The 24,248-nt window shown below is 43.4% G+C and overlaps 2 protein-coding genes across 9 annotated transcripts in view; one reads left to right on the forward strand and one right to left on the reverse strand.

Annotated features, from left to right (window-relative positions):
* Positions 1 to 18,895, reverse strand: part of MTOR (mechanistic target of rapamycin kinase) — a 63,283-nt gene extending 44,388 nt beyond the window's left edge. Inside the window, exons 1-29 of one of the 3 annotated variants that reach the window (XM_035344378.1) lie at positions 18,752 to 18,895; positions 17,576 to 17,738; positions 17,092 to 17,200; positions 16,104 to 16,336; positions 15,532 to 15,732; positions 14,640 to 14,774; positions 13,913 to 14,188; positions 13,491 to 13,599; positions 12,470 to 12,656; positions 12,158 to 12,286; positions 11,117 to 11,361; positions 10,746 to 10,961; positions 10,260 to 10,465; positions 9,606 to 9,728; positions 9,115 to 9,204; positions 8,923 to 9,015; positions 8,458 to 8,592; positions 7,971 to 8,100; positions 7,498 to 7,748; positions 6,595 to 6,636; positions 5,499 to 5,585; positions 4,730 to 4,897; positions 4,354 to 4,466; positions 3,790 to 3,952; positions 3,435 to 3,527; positions 2,567 to 2,713; positions 1,624 to 1,766; positions 387 to 549; positions 101 to 246 (exon numbers count right to left, since the gene is read on the reverse strand). In XM_035344378.1, coding sequence (XP_035200269.1) covers positions 101 to 246; positions 387 to 549; positions 1,624 to 1,766; positions 2,567 to 2,713; positions 3,435 to 3,527; positions 3,790 to 3,952; positions 4,354 to 4,466; positions 4,730 to 4,897; positions 5,499 to 5,585; positions 6,595 to 6,636; positions 7,498 to 7,748; positions 7,971 to 8,100; positions 8,458 to 8,592; positions 8,923 to 9,015; positions 9,115 to 9,204; positions 9,606 to 9,728; positions 10,260 to 10,465; positions 10,746 to 10,961; positions 11,117 to 11,361; positions 12,158 to 12,286; positions 12,470 to 12,656; positions 13,491 to 13,599; positions 13,913 to 14,188; positions 14,640 to 14,774; positions 15,532 to 15,732; positions 16,104 to 16,336; positions 17,092 to 17,200; positions 17,576 to 17,695 — 4,253 coding nt within the window. In that variant the 5' untranslated portion in view covers positions 17,696 to 17,738; positions 18,752 to 18,895. Of the gene's footprint in view, positions 1 to 100; positions 247 to 386; positions 550 to 1,623; positions 1,767 to 2,566; positions 2,714 to 3,434; positions 3,528 to 3,789; positions 3,953 to 4,353; positions 4,467 to 4,729; positions 4,898 to 5,498; positions 5,586 to 6,594; positions 6,637 to 7,497; positions 7,749 to 7,970; positions 8,101 to 8,457; positions 8,593 to 8,922; positions 9,016 to 9,114; positions 9,205 to 9,605; positions 9,729 to 10,259; positions 10,466 to 10,745; positions 10,962 to 11,116; positions 11,362 to 12,157; positions 12,287 to 12,469; positions 12,657 to 13,490; positions 13,600 to 13,912; positions 14,189 to 14,639; positions 14,775 to 15,531; positions 15,733 to 16,103; positions 16,337 to 17,091; positions 17,201 to 17,575; positions 17,739 to 18,261; positions 18,369 to 18,751 lie in introns of those variants that run through there. The other 2 variants (XM_035344379.1, XM_035344380.1) reach the window with 2 other exon arrangements.
* Positions 18,896 to 19,107: 212 nt separating this feature from the next.
* On the forward strand, positions 19,108 to 23,219 carry UBIAD1 (UbiA prenyltransferase domain containing 1). 6 transcript variants are annotated; one of them, XM_035344755.1, is made up of 3 exons: positions 19,108 to 19,258; positions 19,545 to 20,096; positions 20,763 to 23,219. In XM_035344755.1, exons 1-3 carry the CDS (start codon positions 19,198 to 19,200, stop codon positions 21,248 to 21,250), a joined length of 1,101 nt encoding a protein of 366 aa, XP_035200646.1. In that variant the 5' UTR covers positions 19,108 to 19,197; the 3' UTR covers positions 21,251 to 23,219. The 6 variants fall into 6 exon arrangements, with proteins under 6 accessions (XP_035200646.1, XP_035200645.1, XP_035200649.1 ...); XM_035344754.1 differs by having other exon boundaries at positions 19,145 to 19,414; XM_035344758.1 differs by having other exon boundaries at positions 19,146 to 19,262.
* The last annotated feature ends 1,029 nt before the right edge of the window (positions 23,220 to 24,248 follow it).

Consider the following 24,248-nt stretch of genomic DNA (forward strand, 5'->3'; position numbering starts at 1 on the left):
GGCAGATAATGAAATCCTAAGAATTATCTAGATTTATCCTAATGGTATTCTAAACTGGGTACTGATGTGAAAGCAGAAACCTCATCAGTTGTGGTCCTACCTGATAAGAGACTCTAGAATGGCCGGGGTGGGACCCTTTTGAAATTCCAGCTCCTTGTAGTGAAGGGCCTTGGCATATGCTCGACATTTTGCTGCTCTTTCACCCAGGAGGACAATGCCATTATCATCTCTCAGAGGCAATGGACCCTGGGTAGAAGCACATATATCAAAAGCAAATTGAGTATGAGAGAAAGTGCACATGAATTCTTCACGCCATTTCCATATACTAGATACAAGCCAGCTAGCCAGCATTAGAAAAAAAAAGAGTTGCCTGACAACATCTCTACCTTGTCACTGTGCTCCATGAATTCTGCCAAGTTCAGCAGCGTCTGAGTAACCTCTGCAATGTCCTGAGAGGTCAGGGCCAATTCAATGCTTCGGATCAACTCATCCTGCTGGTCTTCATTCAGTTCAGACCAGCATGAAACAAAAGCAGCATTGAAAAGATCTCTGAAAAGGAAAACAAAAAGAGTGAGAGGTAGAGATGAGAAAGCATATTTGACAGAGGACTTGCCCTTTTACTCAGAGAAAAATAGCTGCAAAATGCATACGTCTCTCTACCTGCAATACACAGTGTTTAGCTTTTACAAAAGTTAACTTCTGCACCAAATACTGCATTTAAGAATATATAATAGATTGAGACACTATCATAGTACAATATTGTACTATGCTAGCAAGTGTTTTACTTTAGAACAGACTCTCCAGAGCAACACTGAAAAGGATGAATGGTCATTTCTCTGGACACACACAGACACACACTTTTTGTGCTCACTAGAGGTCTGCAATAGCTGGAGACAGCATTAGTGGCAAAGCTTGAAAAGAGAGTAGGAATGGTGATGAAAAAAAAAAAAAAAAAAAAAAAAAACAGAAAACAGATAAAGTTAGAGCCCTTGTCACTGTGAACACTGAAAAAAATACTGTGAAATGGGTTTGAGATGCATTTGCAAGTATGCATTGAGGACACTAGCATTACTTCTGCCTACCTAGAAAGTGCTGACCTTTCATCACGCTGTCTCCTGTTTTCTAAGTGATAAAGCTTACATTAAGACAAAATTAAACCAGGGATGAACAGCAGTAGTCAGATTCTTATGCACTTAGATGACAATCCTATGCCATCTTGAAGAGATACACAAGCAACTCCTTACAGAAACATTAAGTTTCTCCAGATAGAGGTTGCAAAAGAAATAAAGCCCAGCAGCTTATTCCCTTCAGAGGAATTTTTATCCACCCACAGCAGATCCTTGAAGCTATTTCATACTCTGCTGTTTTTCCAACTTTGCTTTTATGTGCCTTATGTTATTTCTCAACTAATATGAAGAATTCCACTGAAAGATTTTGTGCACATCATGGAGCTGCCAATTGTGAAGGCTGGAAATAAAATCAAGTTGCCAACTATTTGATTTGTCCCAAAGCAGGATCTCTCCCTATTTATGGAACCTAACAGCTTTTAAGTAACTTTCTCCTTACGATCTCTGGCTTGCATCTGTAATTTCAAGTGATCTGAAAAACACGTAAATACTCTACCGAGCCATGGGATTATACGCCTGAGCCAGGGCCCAGCATGAGCGCAAGGATGGTGAGGAGGAATCTTTGAGCAGCTCCAAACTCAGTCTTCTTAACCACTCTAACCAGTCATCTTTGGAGACTCTTCTTGCTGCTCCCCAGGCCTGAAGTACAAAGCAAGACAATTTAACTTCAAATGAAGCACAATCCAAAAGCAGAAGAAACCCATCACCAGGCAGAATTACTTCTTCATAGCTCCAAATCACATTTCTGAAATTCCCTTTTCAATTCCCTGAAATCCATTTACCTTGTCCAAATCATTTGCAGTTGGTCAGTCTCATTTCTAAGAAATCTTCCCTAAATGTATTCCTGTCATGACAAATATTTAACATGAATAATTCTTTCCCTACAAAAATACATCAAGAGATGAAACCATTGTTGAAAGATCAGCTTAAAAATACTTAATGCATTTAGAATTACATTTCTAAATCCAGCATTTTCAAACTAATCCATCCGGCTATTGCACTGAGTGCTGCATACATTTACTGTTGAAAGTAGCTTAGCTATTAAGATCTACACTGGCTTGAAGAGAATATAACAAATACTGAGATATAAGAGAAGTGGTTTAATAAAAAAGGCAGGGGCTCTGAAATAGATGTCTCTAGAAGCTACAGATGATTCTTTGTAATCAAGGAAGCCTTGTTCATACTTTCCATAAAGAGAAAGTGTCAGGATTGCTTCATGGTTGTTAATAGCCTGGTAATTCAGCTGCTCCTATCTTTTACATTGCTTAGAACCTTCTGATTTTAAAGAGAGTCTCAGACACTAGTTCTTGTCCAGAACTAGCAACAGAAAAGAGATGTAAACAAATGTTGTTTAGATGCACTGGACAAACTCCTCAGCTGAGATGCAATAGCTCCTCCCTTCAGTGACAAACTCCTGCTGTGCAGAGCTGAACGTGTACCTTCTGCAAGTTGATGGTGCTAACGTGTAATTTTTTCATAGGACCCGTTTCCACTGGACCACTGGCCAAGGTTTCTCCCTGGTTGCTCCTTAACATCCGGTGCTGATAAATCAGTGGATCCTCCTCTTCATCAGCTAGAGTATAACCCTACAATAAAATGGTTTACAATGAAGATCACACCCACGCACATAAAAGCAATTTTCTGCAAGCCAAATGGATGATAAAGTCAGTGCACTATCCAATCTTACAGCTCAATTTGCGATGCAAACAACTGTGATTCATAATGATTATTACAGCTTATAAACCAGTGAACTCAAATGATAGCCCCTTTCCATTTAAGATAACTTAATAAGTATTAGTTCCTAGTATTAAAGGACAGAATAATACACCACTGTGGAATAACATGCCTTAAAAATAAGCACTCTTTCCTGTTTGTCTTGCTTCTAGGTCTGAGACAGTAACATGCTGCTTGTCCTACACTAATCCAATTACAAAGCAGCTACTGGGTTTTTGAAACGGGAGCTCTATTACAGAAAAGGAGACCTTGTTACCTTAGTATTAAATCCTGGCACTTGTGGAAACAGTACAGGCAATCCACATTTAAGAAAAACCAGGAGAAAAAGTAATGACACTGGTTACAAGTGCAAGTTCTTACCTAGAACTTGCAGAGAATTTTCTATAGAAAGTAATTGATACCAGTTGACATCAATTTTTCCATTGTAATCTCAAGTATGGCTCTGTAAGGAGATTTTAGCAAATACAGCAACCACTATTGTTCATCTTATGAGTAACTTGAAGCGAAGCCTCCCTTCACTACAGCTACATCAGTTTCAACATGGAAACATTCCCACAGTATTCTTATGCTCACCTTTACAATCCTGCAGATAAGAACATCATAGCGTTGATGGTTAATTCTGTGTCGCACCAGAACTTTGTTCACCATTGGGATAAAAATCTGATACTGTACAGGGGAATGAATCAAAAGTTAGTTACTCAGTCTCACCAAGAGCAGTAAAAGTCTACCTTTGTTTGAATGATCTTATAAGAAACCAATTCTGGAAGTCTGATTTCAGTAACTCCTGATTCCAGAACCAACTAAGAGAAGGAAAGCACGTTTTCTTTAAAAATCCAGAATGAGTGTACTACAAACAATCAACTTTAAGTTCTTGATCTTTGGGACAATTCCTCCCTCTATAAGCTTGCAAACCTTAGAAGAATATTACCTTCTTTCCCAACTGAAATACCAAAGAGGAGAGCGTGTCCATTGCAGTTGTTCGTAGCTCTGGGCTCTGATCTAGTGTTCGCACAATGGGATGAATAATCCGTGAAGCATAATCAGTAAAATCCAGGGACTCTGTCAAGCGGTCCACTGTTTCTAGAGCAGCTCTAAAGTCAGAGCAGAAAGAAGGGAAGACTTCTTATCTCTCACAGTACAAGAGAAACAGAATGTAAAAATATTAGTGATCCATTCTCAGAACTCCTAGCCATCAGCAGTAATAGCAAAAACATATCACCGAAATCATTAATGCAGCTATCACTTGCAGGACAGCTTGCAAGTTGCAGAGACTAAAATACTGACAGGTGAGAACCAGGAAATAGTAGTCTATACCCAAGTAAAGCTAATAACAGTGCTGTGATGTCCAACTGAGAATAACCTTCCATAATGAGAAAACCTGTGGAAGAAACTAGGCAGTAATGCATTTACACATGGCCAGGGCAATCACTGAGGAACCTGAATATCAAAGGCAAAAAAAAAAAAAAAAGTCTGCAAAGCCACTAACACTTACTTGCGAGCCACTACTGGGACGTCTGGGGCATCAAATAGCTTTACAATGGGAGGTAGTAACAAATGAAGGTAGTCATCCAGGTTAGCTCCAAAGAGCTGGATTGCATTCAGTAGCTGGAGGGAAAAATGACCCAACGTGACTCAGAGTCAGGAAAGATGCATTCTAAATAAATCAATGTCCAGAGAAAAGTTGCTTTGACCTTGCACTTTAAACAGACTACTGTCTGTATCATTTCACCTGAAACCATTGCTGAACTGCACCTCCTACCTGCTTGCAACACACAAGCAGTAGAAGTCCTTCTGGAACAAGGTACGTAGCCTGCAGCTGCCTTGGCAATACCCCAAATCAACCCAGCTGGCTGCAGCTTCCCACTCACCTTGACAGAGACAATACGACTCTGACTATTGTCATGCATGAAGACCCGTAACATGTGAGGAATGAGCTGAGGCAGATAGAGCTTGAACTCTCCTCCTAGAGCCACCACAATTTGCTCAATAAGTAGGATAATTGTGCTCTGTATGGAGTTGTTCATGACCCAGAAGTCCTACAAAGGAAAAAGAAACCAGAAAAAAAAAAATAGTTCTCTTTCAGCTGAGCTGTACCAATTGCAAGAAAAGAAGATTGTAGAGGACAGTATCTAGTTAAATTCAGGCTTGCAGGGAGGGACTATACTTCTCTTATAGTTATATAAGTGGGTGGTTCTGGTTTGTTTTTAAAACATTTGGTGCCTCTCCAGTATGTTTAGAGCTGTTAAAAACAACCTCTAGGCAATAGATTTTTCCTAGCCTCTAAGTGTTTACAAACAGCACATGAAAATGAAGTGAAATGCCATCTATTTATGAACTCCAAACACCTCTCATTAAAACTATGGTTTTTTAAGTATTAAATACACAAAAAACAAGAACTCAAAAGAACTCAAAAGAACTCAGGCACTAGCAGATCCTAGGAGCTGCTCTTATTGCTGTTACGCAAAATAATGTATATTATTTTTCCAAATACATGTTATTTTGAAATGAAATTATTGCTTCAAATAAACATAATTTGCACTTAATATGAACTTATCAAGTAACTGATGCATTTGACAATGACAGAAGCACTATCCACCTTTTCTGATAGTGAAACATTGGCTTAAAAATCATACTCACTCTCATGAGGGTGACAATTTCATCCATATAGGGCCGAATATGACTTCTCACAAAGGACACTAACATGCCTAGCTGCTGGAACAGGAACTGGAAGGAAAAAATTGGTAGTGATCAATGTGGCTATTTAAACATCAGAGTAACTCTGGGTGAACTGTGATTCACAAGCAAATTGCAAGCTCAGTTAACAAACAAAAAGCATGCAAAGCTTCTATATGCTCAAAATCTGGGGCTAAATTCTTAGCAGCTTCAGCTCAGGGGTAATTTTATTACTATTTATTTTAAACTTGTATTAAAAATGAGCTCAAAGCCTTATACAGTCAAGCACACAAACATTTAGGTAAGCAAATTTAGAATGTGTCAGAATAGACTTGGAAGCACAAACTCTAAGACTTCTGCTACTACAGAGCTTTGTAATTCAGGTTTGAAGAATGCTTCCAAAAATTTAGCCCATAGCCTTTTCCCCCTGCTTGTAAGCAAAATTGGAACACGTTTAAAGATACTCTTCTGCACTCTTCCTCATCCCCACCAAGATATATTGGTGAAAAGTTACTGGGAAAGAGAGTTTGGTCCTTTTCATATTGCCAGATACATCACAATTTTTTTTTGAAGGACGGTTGATACCATAATAGAATTTTGACTGAGACAGTCTTATCCATATATACTATGACAGTTTTGCAATTCCTTTTCCCCTAACACAATCTTATACATTCACTCATGGCAATTAATTTATTTTTGAAATTTGTAGGTAATAGTGTGGGTAAAATCTCCTTGTCCATAAAATACATGTATATAGTCTTTTTCCTAGGAAAAAAGGAATATGTAAATTATTATAATATTAAATTTCATTCCTTCATGCAGTATTTGAAGACTACAGTGACAAGATACAGTGAAAGTGGAGCTCAGAGAAGGATTACAGGGTTTTGTGAAAACTGAGTAAGAAATAAGATCAGCTTCTTTAGTGAGAGCAGTACACCTATATTTACCAAAAATGAACTCTGAGCTCCTGTACTGTGCCTTTTGTTGGTGTTGAGAGAGGATGCCTTAAACACAGGACAAGGACCTGCCTCCTTTAGGCTTTAGTGTCACGTGTACCCACCTCAGCTCTTCTTCCCAGTACACTTTCACCATCTTCTTTTACCTGAAAATTTTTAAACAGAGTGTGCACAACTGCATAGCTTTCAAGCAAGTTAGATTAGTCAGGTCTAGGAGTTTGATCAACCCCAGGAATGAGAGGTTTTTCTTCCAATTTGAGTAGTACTTAATTCCGGGAGAAAACAGCAGTCCTATAGCAGGGTTGGGATTCTGCTAAGGGAGCACCCATCCCATCTACACAACACAGTAGCAATAACCAGTACAAACTGCCCTTTCCACCCCAGAGACTGTTTTCAGCAGCCTGAGAAAAAGGCTCAGCAAACAGCAGCCATCTCTGGTTACATGCAGATTAAGCCCATTCTTATCTTCACACAATTCTCATTTCCTTCTAAAACTATAACTTAAGTGGGAAGGAAGAGAAAATGCTGCTGTGGAATCACCGCCCACACTGCTCTGAATGTTAGCAGACTGTAGCAAATTCAATTTTCTTCCTCACAGATGAGTCAAAGTACATAGCTGCATCAGAAACTTAAAGAATCTCTCTCTGCTATATAATAACTATTTGCAACAGTACATTAATGCAGAGATCACTGAAAGCTCTGGGAGCTGCACTAGCTGTTTTCCTGAAAAAGACCAGCTTGATGAAAAAAACAGGATCAGGTATTGTTCATCTAAGGATTATGCTCAGAAGCAGCTGTTTTAATAAGCAGCAGAAAAATTGCTTCCACTGGATATTCTACCAAATGCTCGTAGGAGAGAAAAAGCAGAGCTGTATCTCACTTCTGCAGCATGCTTGACAGCAACACATAGCACAGCAATGCCCAAAGCCAGTTGCATTTGCTTTTAAATGGATTCTTGTTTTAGGGCAGGGGAACAGGAGGGAAGGAGTGGTCTGTAGTACACTCACCTCTCGGATGGCACCATCACAAACCCTTATTACATTAAGGAACGTTGGCATGACCTGGGGCAGGAACTGCACACACTTCAGCCCAAGAGATTTGAAAATAAAGGTGATGGCCTGAACTACCATAGTGTGGTGTTGGGACAAGGACTGATCTCGGAAAATTCTCATCAGTGCCACCATGGAGACAGCTGGATAGAATTCATCCAGAGGGAGGTTTCCCATGTTCACCAGCATCTCACTGGTACTGTAGTCCGCTAGGGGAAAGAAGGCAGCGTCACAAGCTACGTATTAAATGCTCTCCAATATCATTTCAGGAGCATCCAAATATTAAGTGAAATATGCACACTAATAATCTGATCAGAAGAAGAGACAAACAGGTAACAAATAAATTTAAAATAAGATAAAGAGCTGTTTGTAGATCACAAAGGTATTCATTTGAAAGAGAAGTGAAAATAGATGCTTCTCCAGATGCTTACAAGAATCCTGGCTGGATTTGGACTCAGAGAGGCTGACAGCTGAAGCATCACGGGACTGATCAATCATGCCAATGTTCACTTTGTGTTTGTAGGGGTCCAAAGCACCCAGCAGCCCTAACACACGAATAGCCTGACAAAAGAGAAATGGAAAGAAAATTAATCAGACATGCATCACTAATGTAAAAGTCAACACACGAATCCAGGTATTTGGAAAGGTGCTGAGGATTAAATGGAAAAGACCTGGATATGAAAGGATTGTCTGGAGAAAGCACCTGTCCTTTCCATTCAACTGCTGGAGGCCATTTCACTGACACATTTTTACCCTTTTAGTTCTGCTTATTGTACTTTTATCAGCCACGACAATGATCTTTCATTATTTTTTTAAATTCGCTTTTTAAAAATATATATATATATTCAGAGGGATTTATTTGAAAGCTCTCTTGAAAGAGCTTTTAGATACAGTCTTGAGACAGCTTTGTGTTCATACCTCTCTACGGGTGCCCTGGTTCTGCTCAGTCTTCAGGAAGTTCAGAAGCACCTCCAGCAAAGTCGGGTACTTCCTGTATGGTTCCACCACATAACCAGTGCTAGCCACAAGCTGTCCTAGTGTCCAAAGAGCAACCTGGAATAATCAAACCCAGAGAAGAATAAATTCACTGGTCAAAACTAATATGTCATACTGCGATCCACAGTCTGTGGTTTTAAAGCCTCTATAGCAAGCGTTTTTAATAAGTCAATAGTAAGGAAAACGATAATCGACAATTTATCAGACCAGGTGATTGATTTAATTGCCATTAGTCAGAGTTACAATTCAAATAGGCACCAAGAGTGAGTCTGGCATTCCAAAAATACTGCCTTGCCTTTTTCTTTCTTCTTTTCCTTCAAAAAGTAAATTTTGCAGCACTTCTCAAAAGAAGCACTGCAGTCCCTTGTCAAATTGTCAAAAGCTTACCTGTCTTTTAGCCAGCAAGGAGGAGTCCTGTAGCATATCCATAATTATAATGAAGAGTTCATCTACCCACTTCCTCATCTCCAGCCCGCTGACCTATTGAAAACGTCATAAAAAAAATAAAATATTCATCTAGTACTGCCAGAAGCTTGACAACTGGCAAGCATGGTCAAGAGGTACCTGCACTATCCCTACCTGTGCAAGTTCCCCTATGGTAGCTAGGACATTGTTAATCACCCCTGGGTTCGGATCTGGATCAGGATCTTTCAGTTTCACTATCAGTGCCTGGTAGGTGACAGAGGAACAGATTAGAGTAAGTTGAGAAAACTTCTTGCTGTACACACAGTACTCAAAATGTTCTTTCCTTTTGCTTATGCCTGAAATCCCTGAGGCTGAACTTGCATCACTGTCATTATTTCAACAGTAAATGAAAACTTGGTTTCACATACGTTACACAAATCCAGAATCAAGTTAGGCTACACTGTCTATATGTTAAGCTATACATGCATTACTGTAGGCGACATCCACACCAATCTGATTTTCTACAGCTACGACAAAGCAGAACAGCAGCTTCTGACAAAGGCTGTGGGTCATGCATTCACTTGCTCTATCATCTCACTCCAAAGTCGCCAGAAAATGTGTGTCTGTGAGAGAGGGAGACAAAGAGGTATGGAGTCTGACTCTACCTTAAGGATAGGCTCCATATACGGACGAATGAGGCGTGGAGCGTTAGAAACCAGGTGACCCAGCATCCTGGCACTCTGCTCTTTAATCCTACCAACACCACTGTGTTCCAGCTCTGTTAAAATCTGTAGAAAAGACAATGGAAGCATAAGAAAGGGAAGATAAAAGGTAGGTAAAAACTCTTTGGATTTCCTCGTCTTCTGTCCAATGACAACAGAAGGAAAAAGCAATCTCAGCACTTGTAAATGGTGTTCTACATTTATACTCCATCCAGTCGCTTATGTCTAAATGAAGCTAAAGTTAATCAACGTTAAATGGAATATATGGCTTCAGTACTGATCTACTTGTATGAAATGATACCATCCATTCACCTCAAAGCAGCACAGAACATTCTTCCTCAATACAGACTGAAAGCACTCCAGAAAGACAAATGTGGGTGAAATAGTGACTACTATCCTCTCCTCTTTAATATATCCCTAGAGCTTCAGTACATCTCTCAAAAAGAAAGACTTGCTGAAACCTGCTAAGCTGGGTGATGAATATATCCACCCACTCCCCCCCGCATTCACTACAGTTGGGTAGCCCAGTTCTTTAACACCATTTTAATCTCAATTACCAAATACTTTATTATCACTGCAGCCATCCCTCTTCATTACCTGGATTAACATCTTGCGCAGGAAAGGCATGACAAAAGCAGGGTTCATGCTGCTCAGGCGACCCACAGTACAGATGGCCAGCTCTCGGATTTCAAATACTTGATCATTCAGGGCCACAAAAAGAGCTTGCAAATTTTCCGCCTGAGCAAGGTGAGCATCAAATCGCTCATCCAGAGAAGCCAACACACAGAAACGTATATCAGGGTCTGCAAGAACGTATTTGTTAGTCTTTAAATGCCATAAACTGTTCTTATTATTGCCATTATTCACAACTGGCCTCAAATACTCTTCACAGCTTCAGAAAAATGATGAGAGCTTCACCAGCATGAGACACTACCTCAGTGTTTTACCCATGAGAAATAAGCTAGCTGCTTAAGTTAATGTCAAATATGGTCAAACCGTACCATCACCATTATATCATCACCTGCTCATGTGCCAAAATGAACTTACAGTAGGAGAATACTTTTCACTGAACTCCAAACTAACCTGGGTCTGTTATTCCAACCACTAGCAGTTTGCTGAGAACATCAGCCACAACCTGCACTGCTGTCTGACTGACCACATGGGCATGGCCACTGATCAAGTGGATGGAAGGTGTGAGCAAGCGAGAGCAAGTGCGGGCTGCTTCCATCCGGATCTCCTTGTGCTCACTGTTCAGGAAGTGGTCTGCACAATGCCGCACAAACTGAGTCAGCGAATGGCCTAGAAAGAAGAAGATGGGAATTTAACACAGGTTTACCCCTTGAATACTGGCCTTACTGAGAACAGGATTTTAAAGAGAATATTCTGAGTTATCCTGCTATTTGTGCTCCAATGCAGCGATATTTCCCATACCCCTTGATCCTCTGCTTCCTTACCTTCAAACTCAAAGCTGCCCAGTGTACGCAGGGCAAGGGTGATACTACCCACATCACTGGCCTCTGGGATATTGGTGAGGCTGGGGGAGGCCAGCTGGTGAGCAAGGCCTTTTGGCATGCCTGGATGTCGCAGAGGCTTGTGCATTAAAACAAGGGAGAGCATTTTCAGCAGCCCATCCTGGATATCCTTCTTTAGCTGGGGGATCTGACGACTCAAGTCATACAGCACGGCTGTTAGAGCAGGGCTGAAGGAAAGAAGCAGGGAGAACGTCGTTAGAACAGAAACAAGAAGAGGTGCATATTTCACCTTTTTCTTTATGCCTTTCCCCATCAGAAGATATTTGTGGGCATTCGCACATTGCAGCCAACACCTACCAGCAGACATAGGGGTCCTTGTACGAACTCAGGCATATGAACCGAGTTCCTCTATGAACCTGGCAAACAAACCACTTGGACTGCAGCATAGGTTACTACAAATTTACGTGATTCCTTGTACTTGTGCTTTTTAGACACAAAAGCAACTAAATTCAATTCCAGGTAGTAATATTAAGCATCCATGTAGCATAGAGTTGCTTAGATTTCTCCACACCCTCCCTTATTGACATGTTCATGAGCTAGGAGATTTCTAATAGGAACTATCAGGCTGAACCCTGAAGGTGAAAAAAGCCAGCTGCAAATATTCAGCATTCTCTTTCCCCGCTAATATGATACAGCGGGGATCTGCAGGCCTTCAGAGGCTTTCTAAATTTTTGCAGGTTATTGCCAAATGTGTTTGAATGGTAGGAAGTAACGGAGATTGCTTTTGAATTCGTTAGTGTGTTTTTTTTTTTAAAGACTACTTTACACAGACACCAATGCTTTTAAGAAATTCAAAGGACTTGTAACTCTTAAAACATCTTCTTCTTCTGAAAGAGCAATACAGATCACTTAAAAGCAATAATCTTCATTCTCAGTCTGAACGCTTTCAAGATCTCCTTCTGCATGGCCAACAATGCCATCCAGTGGCTGACAAAAAGAGGTACTCCTGTGCCTCGTATTTACCTCAGGCCCACAGCCAGCATAGGTTCCAGAAGCTCTTTGATGTCCTGCTGAATACTTGGTCCCATGGCTCGTGCCAGCATACTAATACAGGTGAAGACTGTAGCATCAACCTGCACAGACTTCTGCCTCCTGAAAGGGGACCACATAGAAGTTAAGAGAAGTTGCTGGTTTTTAAACACTTTCTCATCCTACATGTGTCAATCTTACAAATATACCTCTGATTTTAATATGGCAATTTCATTCCACATGATAAAAATTATACAATGAACTGGTGTTTCAGTTTCTTCTCAAACCTAACATTCAAATACTTACTTGTGGGCGAAGTCCTTTGGTGGAAGAGCTGCCTTTATTATTTCAAGGACTTTTGGCAGGTAAGCTTGAAACTCAGATCGCACAGCTACAGAAAGCAAACCCAAGGCCTGGAAGGCTGCTGTTCGCTCCTTCTCCTTCTTCACACAGCTGAGAACATGGTTCATAGTGTCTGGAAGATACTGATCAGCTGCCACCAAGAGAGAACAAAAGAGATATTGGAGGATTTTTAGGTTTATATAGTTGCAACAAATTCGCAACGAAGCCTTTACTAGTATAAGACCAGGGGACAGACACTGTGATATAAAATTTGCTGACACCAGCAGTGGCAAGCACACATTGCCATATGATCGAATTTCTAAAGCCTAGAAGGCCTTTTTTTTTTTATTTTAAATAAATTTCACCAAAATGAAAGTTACAAGAGAACGTTGCAGCAGGTGATCCAAGACACCTCCTACAGATTCTATACACAAAAAGAAATAAGTATCTCGTTATTCTAAATTTCCAATCAATCATTATAAAAAGACAACAGAAAAGACAACCTACTTGGATCAGTTTAATGACACTACCAACTCAGATGTTCTCCTATACTTGCTTGATAAATCAACTGAACTGCAGTAAAGCAGCAGCTATTTCCCATTTTACCTTGAGATTTCCTGGCACGTGTAACAGAAAGAGGACAACAACTCTGCTTATTATATTAGGGTTATATTGATTGTGTGCAAGAGAGCAGAGTTCAACTGTAAGTTTGACATACTGAGAAAAAACAAAAATGAGGTTCTATTTCTGATTACAGAATTCAGAAAATAACTTTCAATCCATTCTCTTAATCAGAGGAACATTTTGGCCTTAAAAAAAAACAACTGGCCTTCTACCACTTGCATGGAGGAATTTATCTGCTCATCTTCCAAGCACAACGTTTCTATTGCTGCATTGCCTGCACAAACTCATCTGGACAAAAGAGAGCTGGGTAAGTTCCAGTCCAATTTCAGCAACACTAACATCCAGCCATCTGTCTTCTCACCTGTGAATGCTGAAGGACGGAAAGCTGCCAACCGTGGTAGCAGATTGAGAACTGTCATCTGGATCAAAGAATTTTTGCTGGTTCTGCACTTGAGAACCCACTGGCACACCTGAAAGGACACAGATTGAGCTCTGAAGGATGGCTGTTGGTAGTAACGCATGACCGTTTGTTACCTGGGTGCCTGAAGGCATTCCACTGACTGGCTTCAGAGCCTGTCAAGAAGACAGATAAGCAAGACTGCTTCCAAAGAAATTAAACCACTGCTCTAACAGACAGTGACACAACCAGAATATATACAATTAATGAGGTTTGATACCTCAATTCAGTATTAGGCAGTATTGCCTGCCTAATAAGGATACAGAGGTCAATTACATGACAAGAACCAGTGTTGTGAATTTTGGTAGATAAGAATGAACACTTACCTGATCAAACTTCTCTTCCATTAGATCCCTGCAGCATCGACTTTCTACCAAGGTAGACTTTGCTGGCACAGGTGAGGTTGCGAAGCCCATGATTCCTTGGTGGGCATTGTACCCCAGAAGCCCAGCCAAAGCATTTGACTGAGAGGGCTGAAGAGACTGGAAGCTAGTGAAGGGAGTGATGTGGCGAGGTTTGGTACTAAAGCCCATCAGGTCTTTGCAGTACTTGTCATGCACAAGCTGCTGCTGAGTGATCTCCTCCATCTCCTCTCTAAGGCGCTAGACAAAGTAGAAAAGCATGTTTGGTAGCTGACTAAAAGATACCCAATCTAGTGCTACCCAAGTTCCCTGAGCAGCATCCTTTACCACTGATATCCAAATGGCTGGAAAACAGCAACTAAGCAAAATTCAGCAAAAACATTTAGATATCTAATATGAAACAAGAGAAACTGCACTCTGTATAATTATTTTCCATTGTAATTAATTCAAGTAATAACACTTTCCATCAGAGCTTGACACCTACTCAGCCAAACCATGCTGCTGTTATTTCTCCAACACCGCTCAATTTGAAATAATCGATGCTCCGAGTCCATGTTCAGATAACTTTTCAGCCTAACAATCCCATTTCAAACCCAGTGGATTATTTCCACAGATTGCTGAGCTGCTACCCATTGTTAATCAATAAATTGGCAGCCAAAAGCCATAGCCCTCCTCTTGTTCATTTGCTCACCTCTCCCTCCATACTGCTGATTCTCACTAACTCATTGAGGATCAATAAGGCACCATGGATTCGGTCATCACGATTCATTCCTTTTTCCTTGGCCAAAGTCTCATCAAAACCCTTCTCAGCCTCTTCATATGTATGCTTGGGGAAAAGGAAAAAAAAAAAGAAAAAAGCTCAATGATCATAACAGAGGCAATGCCTGTGAAAACACAGTAAGTAATACTGCCAGTCAAGAGTTACTGACATCCTTTAATTTTCCAATAGACACATATCTCAACTGAATAATAGGAGAATATAACAACACAAAATTAAGAATCACCTAGAAGTTGTGGACTCTGCTGCAGAGTATTTTGAACAGCATTAATTGAACAGCCAGCCAAGCCACGGTACAAACTTCATCAATATCTGTGTTGCATACTTGACCACGAGGAATCAAAGTTCATAACATCTGCCTGCATTTTCCAAACCTTATTTGATATTATGAAGCTTGAAACCATGTGGCAATGGCAGCAAAGCTGAAGATCAGGCAGGAGAATCTTTACCTAATACAGTCAGTTTTATTACAGTAGAAAAAAGTATCTGCTAGTAAGAGAAGATGACAATACAGTGTGCCTGTAAAACTAGGTCAGACTCAACAGCTGAAGATGAGGTGCAGATAAAGCAATGGATTCTTGATAAAATCAATTTTCCTACTTGCTTTTAGAGTGGGCTAAGGGAACTACTCATTTTGTAAGCCATTATGTTTCCAACCTTTCCAGGGGAGGCAGTTTTCTGCTGACAGAACAGATGTTTTGACACAAGTGAAACAGGTTCTTAGCTTAACTGTTGTAGAAACTGGCACTTGATCATTTGCATTGCATTATGAAGAAGCTGTTTCACAATGAAGTTATTTTCTTACTCTGTACCACTGAGGCTTCTGCATCTCTTTTGGTTCCCGTTGAGTGGTGAGAATAAGGCAGGCTCTTAAGGCAGAAACAGCTCCCTCTCGAATGGCCTGTTTGGGATCCCACACAGCCACAAAAATATTGTCAAAGAATGGCTGCACTTGTTGGAAGAAGAAGGTAGGCACGCTGATTGCCAGCTCACGCAGGACAAGAACCTGGAGGTGGGGAGAGAAACAGTAACAATCTGTGAGGATGAGCATTAACAGACAAAGCTCATTTTCTAGAATGTAGCACCATTTATTTCAACTGTTAGCGTCTGTGAGCCTGAGCTGTATCCAGCTCTGTACTTTTACAGTTCATAGCACAACGGTGTCTCATCTGGTCAATGGGCATTTCTAAGGTAGAAGCGATGAAGAAGCACTGTATCTGCTATGAGAACATAACAGATCCTTCAACTTGGACTGGCAGCCACTCTGTTTCCCAATCAGAGCTTTTCCCCAGCTTTCCGAGTTCACTTCCTAGCACTGTTAATCAAACTTAACCATCCTGTTCAGAACAGGTGACAACAACAAAAAAGAGGACTTACAGCTGCATGTCTTCGACCTTCATTTCTGTCAGCCCCCAGCCACTCGAGAGCTCGCTTCACCTCAAACTCCACGTACTCGGCTGTGAAGGTGTCACCAGCCATCGCAAGCCGCCCGATAGCCTTGGAGGCCATCTCCATTACAACAGGGTCATTGGATGGTAAAAGGTTCCTCAGGTAGTTTGCAAACCTCCCGATACGGGTGGCGTTACCTCCTTCAACACCGATAAGGCTTGCTGTAGAGAAAGGGAGCAGTGCTGTAGGTTATCCACAGGAATCAGTGGGGGAGACATTAGGTAATCTCTGATTGAGAGTTAGTATTCCCTATCCATTCGTTAAAGATTCCCATTAACTTCCTAAACTGCAAATCTGCAGGATTTGTCCATAGGCAACTCCTATTTGGTTGTTAAAGTCACTGCCTCAATACAAGCTACTTGCTCAGAAAAAAATGTATTTATCCAAGCTGATTTCCCTAAGAGTCAAAACACAGGCAGCTCTGCCATGTCACAGCTAAAAGCACAACCAGAGCAATTGATGGAGCAGCTGATCAGAATCAAAGTAAAGCTATGCGAGCCCCTCCCAGGGATGGGAGCTGCTGTTATCGAAGCAGGTAAATTTAAATAACAAGAATCCATCTGCTCAGGCAGAAGAGTTCAGAAAGTCAATCCACCGTGATGCATATAAAGAGCACAAACTGTTCTCAGTTGAGCTCGAGAACAGAATTTTCACATGATCAGCACTTGCATTTGATGCTTGACTCCCAGAAGAGCCAGTGCCCATTAAGCACCAGGTTTTCAGCCACTCTCAGCACTCAGCAGCTCCCGTGCTGACACTTACAGACAGATTTCAGAGCCCAGCAACTAGCACGCACCCAGCGTACTGAGCAGTCAGACATAACACCCTGATTATGAAAGTTCATTCCTTTTGAAAACTTGTCCCAAAAGAGTAGGCACATGAAAACTCACCAAAGGCATAAAGCACTTTTACTCACCAATAGCCAAAATGCCGCCCTTCCTTTCATTTGCATCAGAGCTAGAGACCAGCTCAAATATGTGATGGTTCAGCTGATCATAAAACCTGGTAGACTCCTCCTGGCTCATCTGTAGAAAAAAAAATCCACATCAGCTGAAAGCATTCTGTCTCTCCTTGCCAGCCCCAAAACCTCCATAAAGACAATGCTTCCTAGGTTACTTAAGTGGTTGATTTAATTTCCTTGTATACATTACAAACACAAATGAGTTTCTCTTCTTTGTGCCTTAGAGCCACTAAGTTTGTTTATTCTGGTGCTTGACCACCCAGTCCAAGTCACCAACTCACTCACTTCTTCTAAGTGCTGGGGCACAGGTGAGCTCTGTGCTACTCCCCACCTCCTTTTTAAGGCCAGTTTCCATATTCCAAAATGTCCATCCCCAAAGCACCCAGCCAGTGCCCTATACTCATCTGATAGATGATGATAAATTATTTGCAGCACTCACTTCGCGGAGCTCCATGGTGACATAATGCTGCAGGTCCTTGGCAGCTTTCGCCCTCGTCTCTTCACTGCGACTTTTCAAGCCATTGGCAAATTGTTGGAGAATGGATACAGTGCCCGACATGATGGTGTTATGCTGGGGCTCGGGGCATCAAGTCCTGTAAGTTCTTCAGGGACACATTTTGTTTTACTGCTTTCAGTTACTGAAGTCTCTGGACTTCTTAACTCTACCCCTAATTGCCTGCTTCCATAATACATAACCCATTGCATGCAAGGATGCTGTCCCAGAAAAGCATGAAATAATACAAGTAATGACTACCTTCCTGAGGCACTACAACCCTGCGATAAGACCTTATCATTACATAAGGCTGTGACACCCATCCCCAGCCCCTTTGCTCCCTCAAACACCACAACATGCTCCAGCGGGTCAGGTGCCTGACCCATGGAGCTCTAACTCCAAGCCAAGGGTCATGCAACAGCTGAACATACCGAGGTAAAATTACGTCTTAGTTACTCTATAAGAAGGCACAGCCATTCCCATGAGGATGCTGTTATATCTGACTCCTGCATGAACATTTTCACCCAAGTTTCTCCACAACAACCCCGGTGCTCTACCCGCACAGGGAAGCCCCAGCCGTGGCCTGACAAGCGCTGCATTCCCCGGGAGGCATTTAGAGAGGGGAAGCCTACTTATAGCAACACCAGTCACTGCAACGGGATGCTTACTATTGTAACGTGCACCCAAACTTCCTCACGAGTGCTTCCTTATGCAAAGATCATTTTAAAGCTTCGAACCCCCGGTTTCTAGATTACATAAACACCAGCTGCCCGCTTGACAGAAGGGCCCACAGCCCCACCGGGCCCCAAAACCTCACCCCCCTTCCCCAAATATCCCCGGCGCAGCCATAAAATCCCACAGGGTGAAGCGGACTCGGGACTCAGAGCCCGGAGGGGCTCCTGAGGGGGGCAGCGAGCGGCCGCCGCCTCGCCACCGCCACCTGGGGGGCTCCGTCCCTCAGTGAGGGCCGAGCCGGCGGGGGTCGGCACCGGGAACGGGGAGGCTGAGCGGGAGGCTGAGGGGCCGCTTGGCGCTGACAGGGCGCGGGGAGCCAGCCCGGCGGGCGCTGAGGGGACGGGGAAGGGGAAGCCGCCTGAGGGGAGGCTCCACAGCCGCACTCACCGCCTCCGCCCCGGCCGCCGCCGCCGCCGCCGCCGCTCCGGGCCCCTGCGTCCTCCCCTCCCCCGCGGCCGTCGGCCCGGCGGGTCGCTTCCGGCCAATGGGCTCGCGAGGAGGACTTGACAGGCACCACCCACGTCCAGTAGAAGCGGAGGAAAAGGGAAGGGGACGCCCCTTCAGCCCCGCCCCTCCACCCGAGGAACCGCAAGGAGAGACCGTCAGCGCCCGGCCAATCGAGTGGGCAGCTGACTGTAACCGGCGGCGCGTCCAGCCAATAGAAAGGCCGAACGCGAGGGGCCGGTGAGGAGTCTAGGCGAAGGCCCGCCCTCCCGGCGCCGGCTGCCTGGTGCCCTCCGCTGACGCCCCCGCGCTTTGTGCGCACGCGCGGAGCCTGAGGCGCGGTGCGGCGCCGCGCCCGGTGTGCGCCGCTCAAATGCGTCCGGGCGCCCATGACGGGCCCAAGGGCAGTTGGGGCGGCGCCCGGCGGCGAGGCCTTCAGCTACCGTAACGGCACGTGGGGCGCGGCGGGGCGGGCGGGGGCTCCTCGCAGCGGAGCCTGGGTGCGTTTCACGGGTCCAGCTCGGGGACGGGAGCCTGAGGCGGAACCCCCCGCGTGGGGCTGTGGCGGTGACGGGGGACGAGGACGGGGCAGCGGCGGCCGTTGGGGAGCGAGCGGGTGAGGGGCGCCCCCCTCCCGACTCCCCTCAGGCGCCTCCTAACTCTCCTCAGGGCCCTCCGGGGGCGTCTCCTCTCCCCCTCCCGTTCCTTCCCATCATGGCCCTTCTCCTCCTTCCAGGTGCCGCAGCTGTGAGGCGAGGCGTCGAGGAGAGCATGGGGCCAGTGCAGCCGGAGGTCAGCATCAGCGCCGAGAGCCCCCGGGGCGGTGAGAGGAACGAGGCCAACGCCGTGCTGGCGGGTGCTGAGCGTGGCCCTCCTGGTACCTGGAGGCAGAAGTGTAAGGCCTACGTGCTGGCGCTGAGGCCCTGGAGCTTCAGTGCCTCCCTCACGCCTGTGGCCCTTGGTAGCGCGCTGGCATACCGGGCTGAGGGAGTGCTGGATCCGCGGCTGCTCTTGGGAAGTGCCGTGACCGTCCTGGCTGTGCACGGAGCTGGCAACTTGGTGAACACCTACTACGACTTCTCCAAAGGCATCGATCACAAGAAGAGCGATGACAGGACTTTGGTGGACCAGATTTTGGAGCCTCAGGATGTAGTCCGGTTCGGGGTCTTTCTCTATACTGTGGGCTGCATCTGTGCTGCAGGGCTCTATGCTGTCTCAACGCTGAAGCTGGAGCACCTGGCCCTGATTTACTTCGGGGGACTTTCCAGTTCCTTCCTTTACACTGGAGGTAAGTGTTGAATCCTGTTTGCTTTGAGCCTGAATGTGAATGTGACAGAATGAGCTGACCTGTCAGAGGGCTTCTGGAAGATCCAAATGATCTAGTTAACTGCTATAAAAAGTATTTGATGGTATTTCCTAGAGTACTGGTCCATTAACCACTATTCTTTGTCATTGACCCCTGTGGGAAGGGATGCACCAAGTTCTTCAGTTGGAAAGTAGTATTGAGGCATCATTATTTATGTTTAGGTGCTCTTCAGAACTGTTGCTGAAACTTCTTGTGATGTGTTTCTTATGTTCGTGAGCTGTATAGCACAGTGCAAATGTTCTTTTCCATTGGTGGAATGTTTTGGTTTGGAATGTTGATATTCTTTAGATGGAGTTTCCCTGAGAGTGTAGAACAGCATGTGTTTCTTTTGAGTAAGAAGAGCATGTTCTTAGTGTTTTCCCGGGTTGGGTAGGTACAAACGTGAGAGTCTGGAGAAATTAACAAGTTGCATTTCCTTTATTTATTTATTTTTTTTTTTTTAAAGAGGAAAGATCCTTCTCAGCCATAGCTATATATGCGTTGGCTGGTTTACAATATTTCTGTGGGAAGGGCTGATCTTTTGTAATCCATTCTCTTCTGTCACTTGAGTTTTTTGATGCTTCATTTTATGCTTGTGTTTTGCCACAGGAATTGGATTTAAATATGTTGCACTGGGAGACGTGGTGATCCTGATCACCTTTGGGCCCCTGGCCGTCATGTTTGCCCATGCTGTGCAGGTTGGTTATCTGTCTGTCTCACCACTGCTCTACGCTATCCCACTAGCTCTCAGTACTGAGGCCATCCTGCACAGCAACAACACCCGAGATATGGAATCTGACCGGCAGGCGGGTATTGTCACCTTGGCTATCCTCATCGGCCCTGCGTTCTCCTATATCCTCTACACCGTGCTGCTCTTCTTACCCTACCTGATTTTCTGTGTGTTGGCCACACGCTACACCATCAGCATGGCATTGCCACTACTCACCATCCCGATGGCATTTTCACTGGAGAGGCAATTTCGGAGTCAAAGCTTCAACAAAATTCCTCAGCGGACAGCCAAGCTCAATCTCCTTTTGGGGCTTTTCTATGTTTTTGGTATTACGCTAGCACCAGCTGGTGCCCTGCCCAAACTGTGACAGAGCTGTGGAGTCAGGCCTCACAATGCAGTATTAATGCCAATTAACAGGGGATGGTGTGGGTAGATGACTTGTTACGGATGGTGGGAAGAACACAGAGACTGTTTTGAGCTGTTGATTGTACGTGAGTTCCATCACTTCTGGTCTTGGTTAGCTTGTACAAAAGACTTAAAGAAGCCATCTGTCAGTTCCTTGGGAAGGGGGAACTGTACAGCTCTGCTTCAGGAGGAACAGCGTGACCTGAGGACAAGGAAGAGTTTAAAGAAGGTCACCCTTATGCCGTTGGATGTTGAGTGGCTTTTTCTGTTAACTTAATGAAGTAAGATTGAGTCTCATGCAAACTCCTTTCCTTTCACAAGCATGATGATGGCTCTTATCGCTCCATACCATGGTCAAGGAGTCCAGTGGCTCCTGCATGGTAAACAGAAAACACTGCCAAATGTTTGTTTAGCATCATAACGATGTAGGTGCTATTACTTCACTCCCTTGTGAGCGTAATTCATCTTCATCAGCTGTATGTTTTGACTTTTGCAGTTTTTCTTTTCCTAGCCAAATTTTGAGCTTTTCTTTCCAAGCCCATTGAAAAGTACTAGATACTGATTCATTCACTGTTGTCTCTGCTTGGCTCTTAGAGCCTAGAATATTCAAATTTATGCATTTCTGTGGTGTGTTTGTGCTGAAATGAAGCACAACTAGTCCACTGCACAAGCTTTAAGCCAAAACCAGTAGACTTATATTCTGCCATAAAAGCTGAACCTGTAAATGCAAATCATGCAACTGAATAGCCCTCAGAATAGCGCAGAAAAACAGGCAGTTTCCATTTCTGCGTTTGCTTAGAATTAACTGTCTGAAAGGACATCCTTCTGTTTAAGGGGAGCTGATGGATAGGGTGCCAAAATTCTGGTTGGACATGGGTTAATGGGGTGGGAGAACAAACTCTTAGTTTAAAAAATGCATCTTGTTGATGGCCATTCTCTCCTTATTCAGAGGCCTGTAGTATTATAATAAAATGTCCTAATGTAAGACCTAAAAGAAGCCCAGGTGGTAGCAAAGGAGAAAGATACAGGGTTTGCAAAATCTACTGCATTGGCTCTGCATTAAAATTAGAGCTGGGAACAGGAAGAAGTCATCTTTAGTGGCAGACTTTTTCTAAGGGAGTCCAGTTTTTGCATGACTGAATCACACTTTAATGTTAAGAACTCTGAAGCGAGGTTCCCCACCTCTTTTCATCCCCCTACACCTCACAGTGTTCTATTTTCTTCTGCAGATCTCACCCTTTGATATTTATTTGGCCATTTGGAGAACTGATTGTGTCAATAAATATGGAGCAGGATGAAAAACAAACCATGCCAAACACAAGCGGGAAAAATCCAGTGACGTTCATTGCAAAGATGAATTTGTTCCATTCTGCATTCTCTTCTGTGTTGAAGAAAAAGTCTTTATTTCCTGTATGTAGGGTTTTGGTGAGATGTGTGTTTACAGGAGTTGTGAAGAACTTCACAGGAACTGCTACTGGTGTTGCACTAGTGCCTGGAGCACAGCTTTGCTTTTGAACCGAGTAGGAGCATGCTAACCACTCTATCAAGGGCTTTTAAACATGAGCAATAAACTTAGCATCCTCCATCTGGCCTAGGTAAGTCATACATCTGAGAGCACTGAGTATTGTGGTAGGGGAGTGTGCTGCTAGTGGTGAAGCTGAGTTAATGACACAGGATTACGTAGTATTGATAGTTAAATGACTTTTTATGGCTTTGTGCTATCCAGCTGTTGATCTCCTCCTTTATAGCTGAGCTGTAGAAGTTGAGGAGCATTCTTTGCATGCAGATTTTACAAGCTACAGGTTAGTCTCTTATTAAAATTGGGCAAGTGATCTTTCTAATCTGACTAGGCCCCAGACAAGAAAAGATGGGCTTCAGCAACTATCTGCTGCTTCCTACAGCAAAATACTTAAATAGATTAGAAATGTGAGGAGAAAAAGCAAAATTTCAGCTCAGGCAGATGCAGGCAGATATCCAGAAGCTTTTGGAAACTTCTTTGCATACAGACATGCACAACACCATATCTACTCTTTTCTTGTGTACCTACATAAGAAAGAAGAGCCTGGCTCAGACCCACTTCATTTTTTGCAAAGTAAAAGCTTTTTTAGAGATACGGACTGAGCCTGTGAATCTGTTAAACTTGTAGATAGATGGGCTTATTAATTTAATCTCAGCATGGCTTTGTTGTTACCCTTTGTAGCAGCTGTGTGCTTTATTTTATGATTGTCTTTATATAGCTATCAGTTTAAAAGAATGATAGTTATATTTTTCTACGCAAGTACAGTACTTGAGCTAAACTCTAAGACATGGGTGATATGTCCGATAACTGATTGTACTGGTGGAGAGAAAGATCTAGGAAATGATCATTGCTGGAGTAGTGTGCACAACTGTAGTTGTGTCGAGGCTGCCCTTCAGGAGCAGGGAAAGCCCCCTCTGCAGGGTGTCTGCGTGCTGCTGGGAAGGACCAGTGCTTTTTGTTACAGAGATGAAGGAAGAGCTCGATAGCACGTGTGTGTGTTTATGGAACACTTTTCAGGGAAGGGAGTTTCAAAGCAGTTTAATAGTAAGAATGAGATGAAAATCAGTCTAAAATGCTTTTGCTTCCTAGCATGTGCTGGTTGCCTACAATTCCCTGTCTGTGGAAAAAGTGTCATTCCAGGTTCTCGGGGATACTGATAATACATGACACTTTCTTCACCATGCCTTTGAGGAAGTCATTTCACTTTGTGTACCAGAAAACAACTAATTTTTGCCTACCTCACAGGGATGCTGAGCCGACATCACTGTCATAGCTTTGAAAGCAAAAAGTGCTTTATCTCTCTGCTTTCCAGAAGTATTACACGCTAGTATTAGCAAAAGGTATGGGTATGAACTAACCTAACAGGTGACTTAACTGATGTAAGTAGACCAAAATAATCTCCACACAGACATTGAGTAGTATGAGAGACTCCTTTATTGGT

This window comes from Oxyura jamaicensis, chromosome 21, assembly GCF_011077185.1.
Source record: "Oxyura jamaicensis isolate SHBP4307 breed ruddy duck chromosome 21, BPBGC_Ojam_1.0, whole genome shotgun sequence".
Taxonomy (NCBI): Eukaryota; Metazoa; Chordata; class Aves; order Anseriformes; family Anatidae; genus Oxyura; species Oxyura jamaicensis.

Excerpts from the sequence above, each read along its gene's own strand:
- UBIAD1 (XM_035344754.1), top strand. The coding sequence starts at position 19,198 with ATGACGGGCCCAAGGGCAGTTGGGGCGGCGCCCGGCGGCGAGGCCTTC. Across the intron at positions 19,415-19,544 it reads GGGCAGCGGCGGCCGTTGGG|GTGCCGCAGCTGTGAGGCGA; the intron begins GAGCGAGCGGGT and ends TCCTCCTTCCAG. Across the intron at positions 20,097-20,762 it reads TTCCTTCCTTTACACTGGAG|GAATTGGATTTAAATATGTT; the intron begins GTAAGTGTTGAA and ends GTTTTGCCACAG.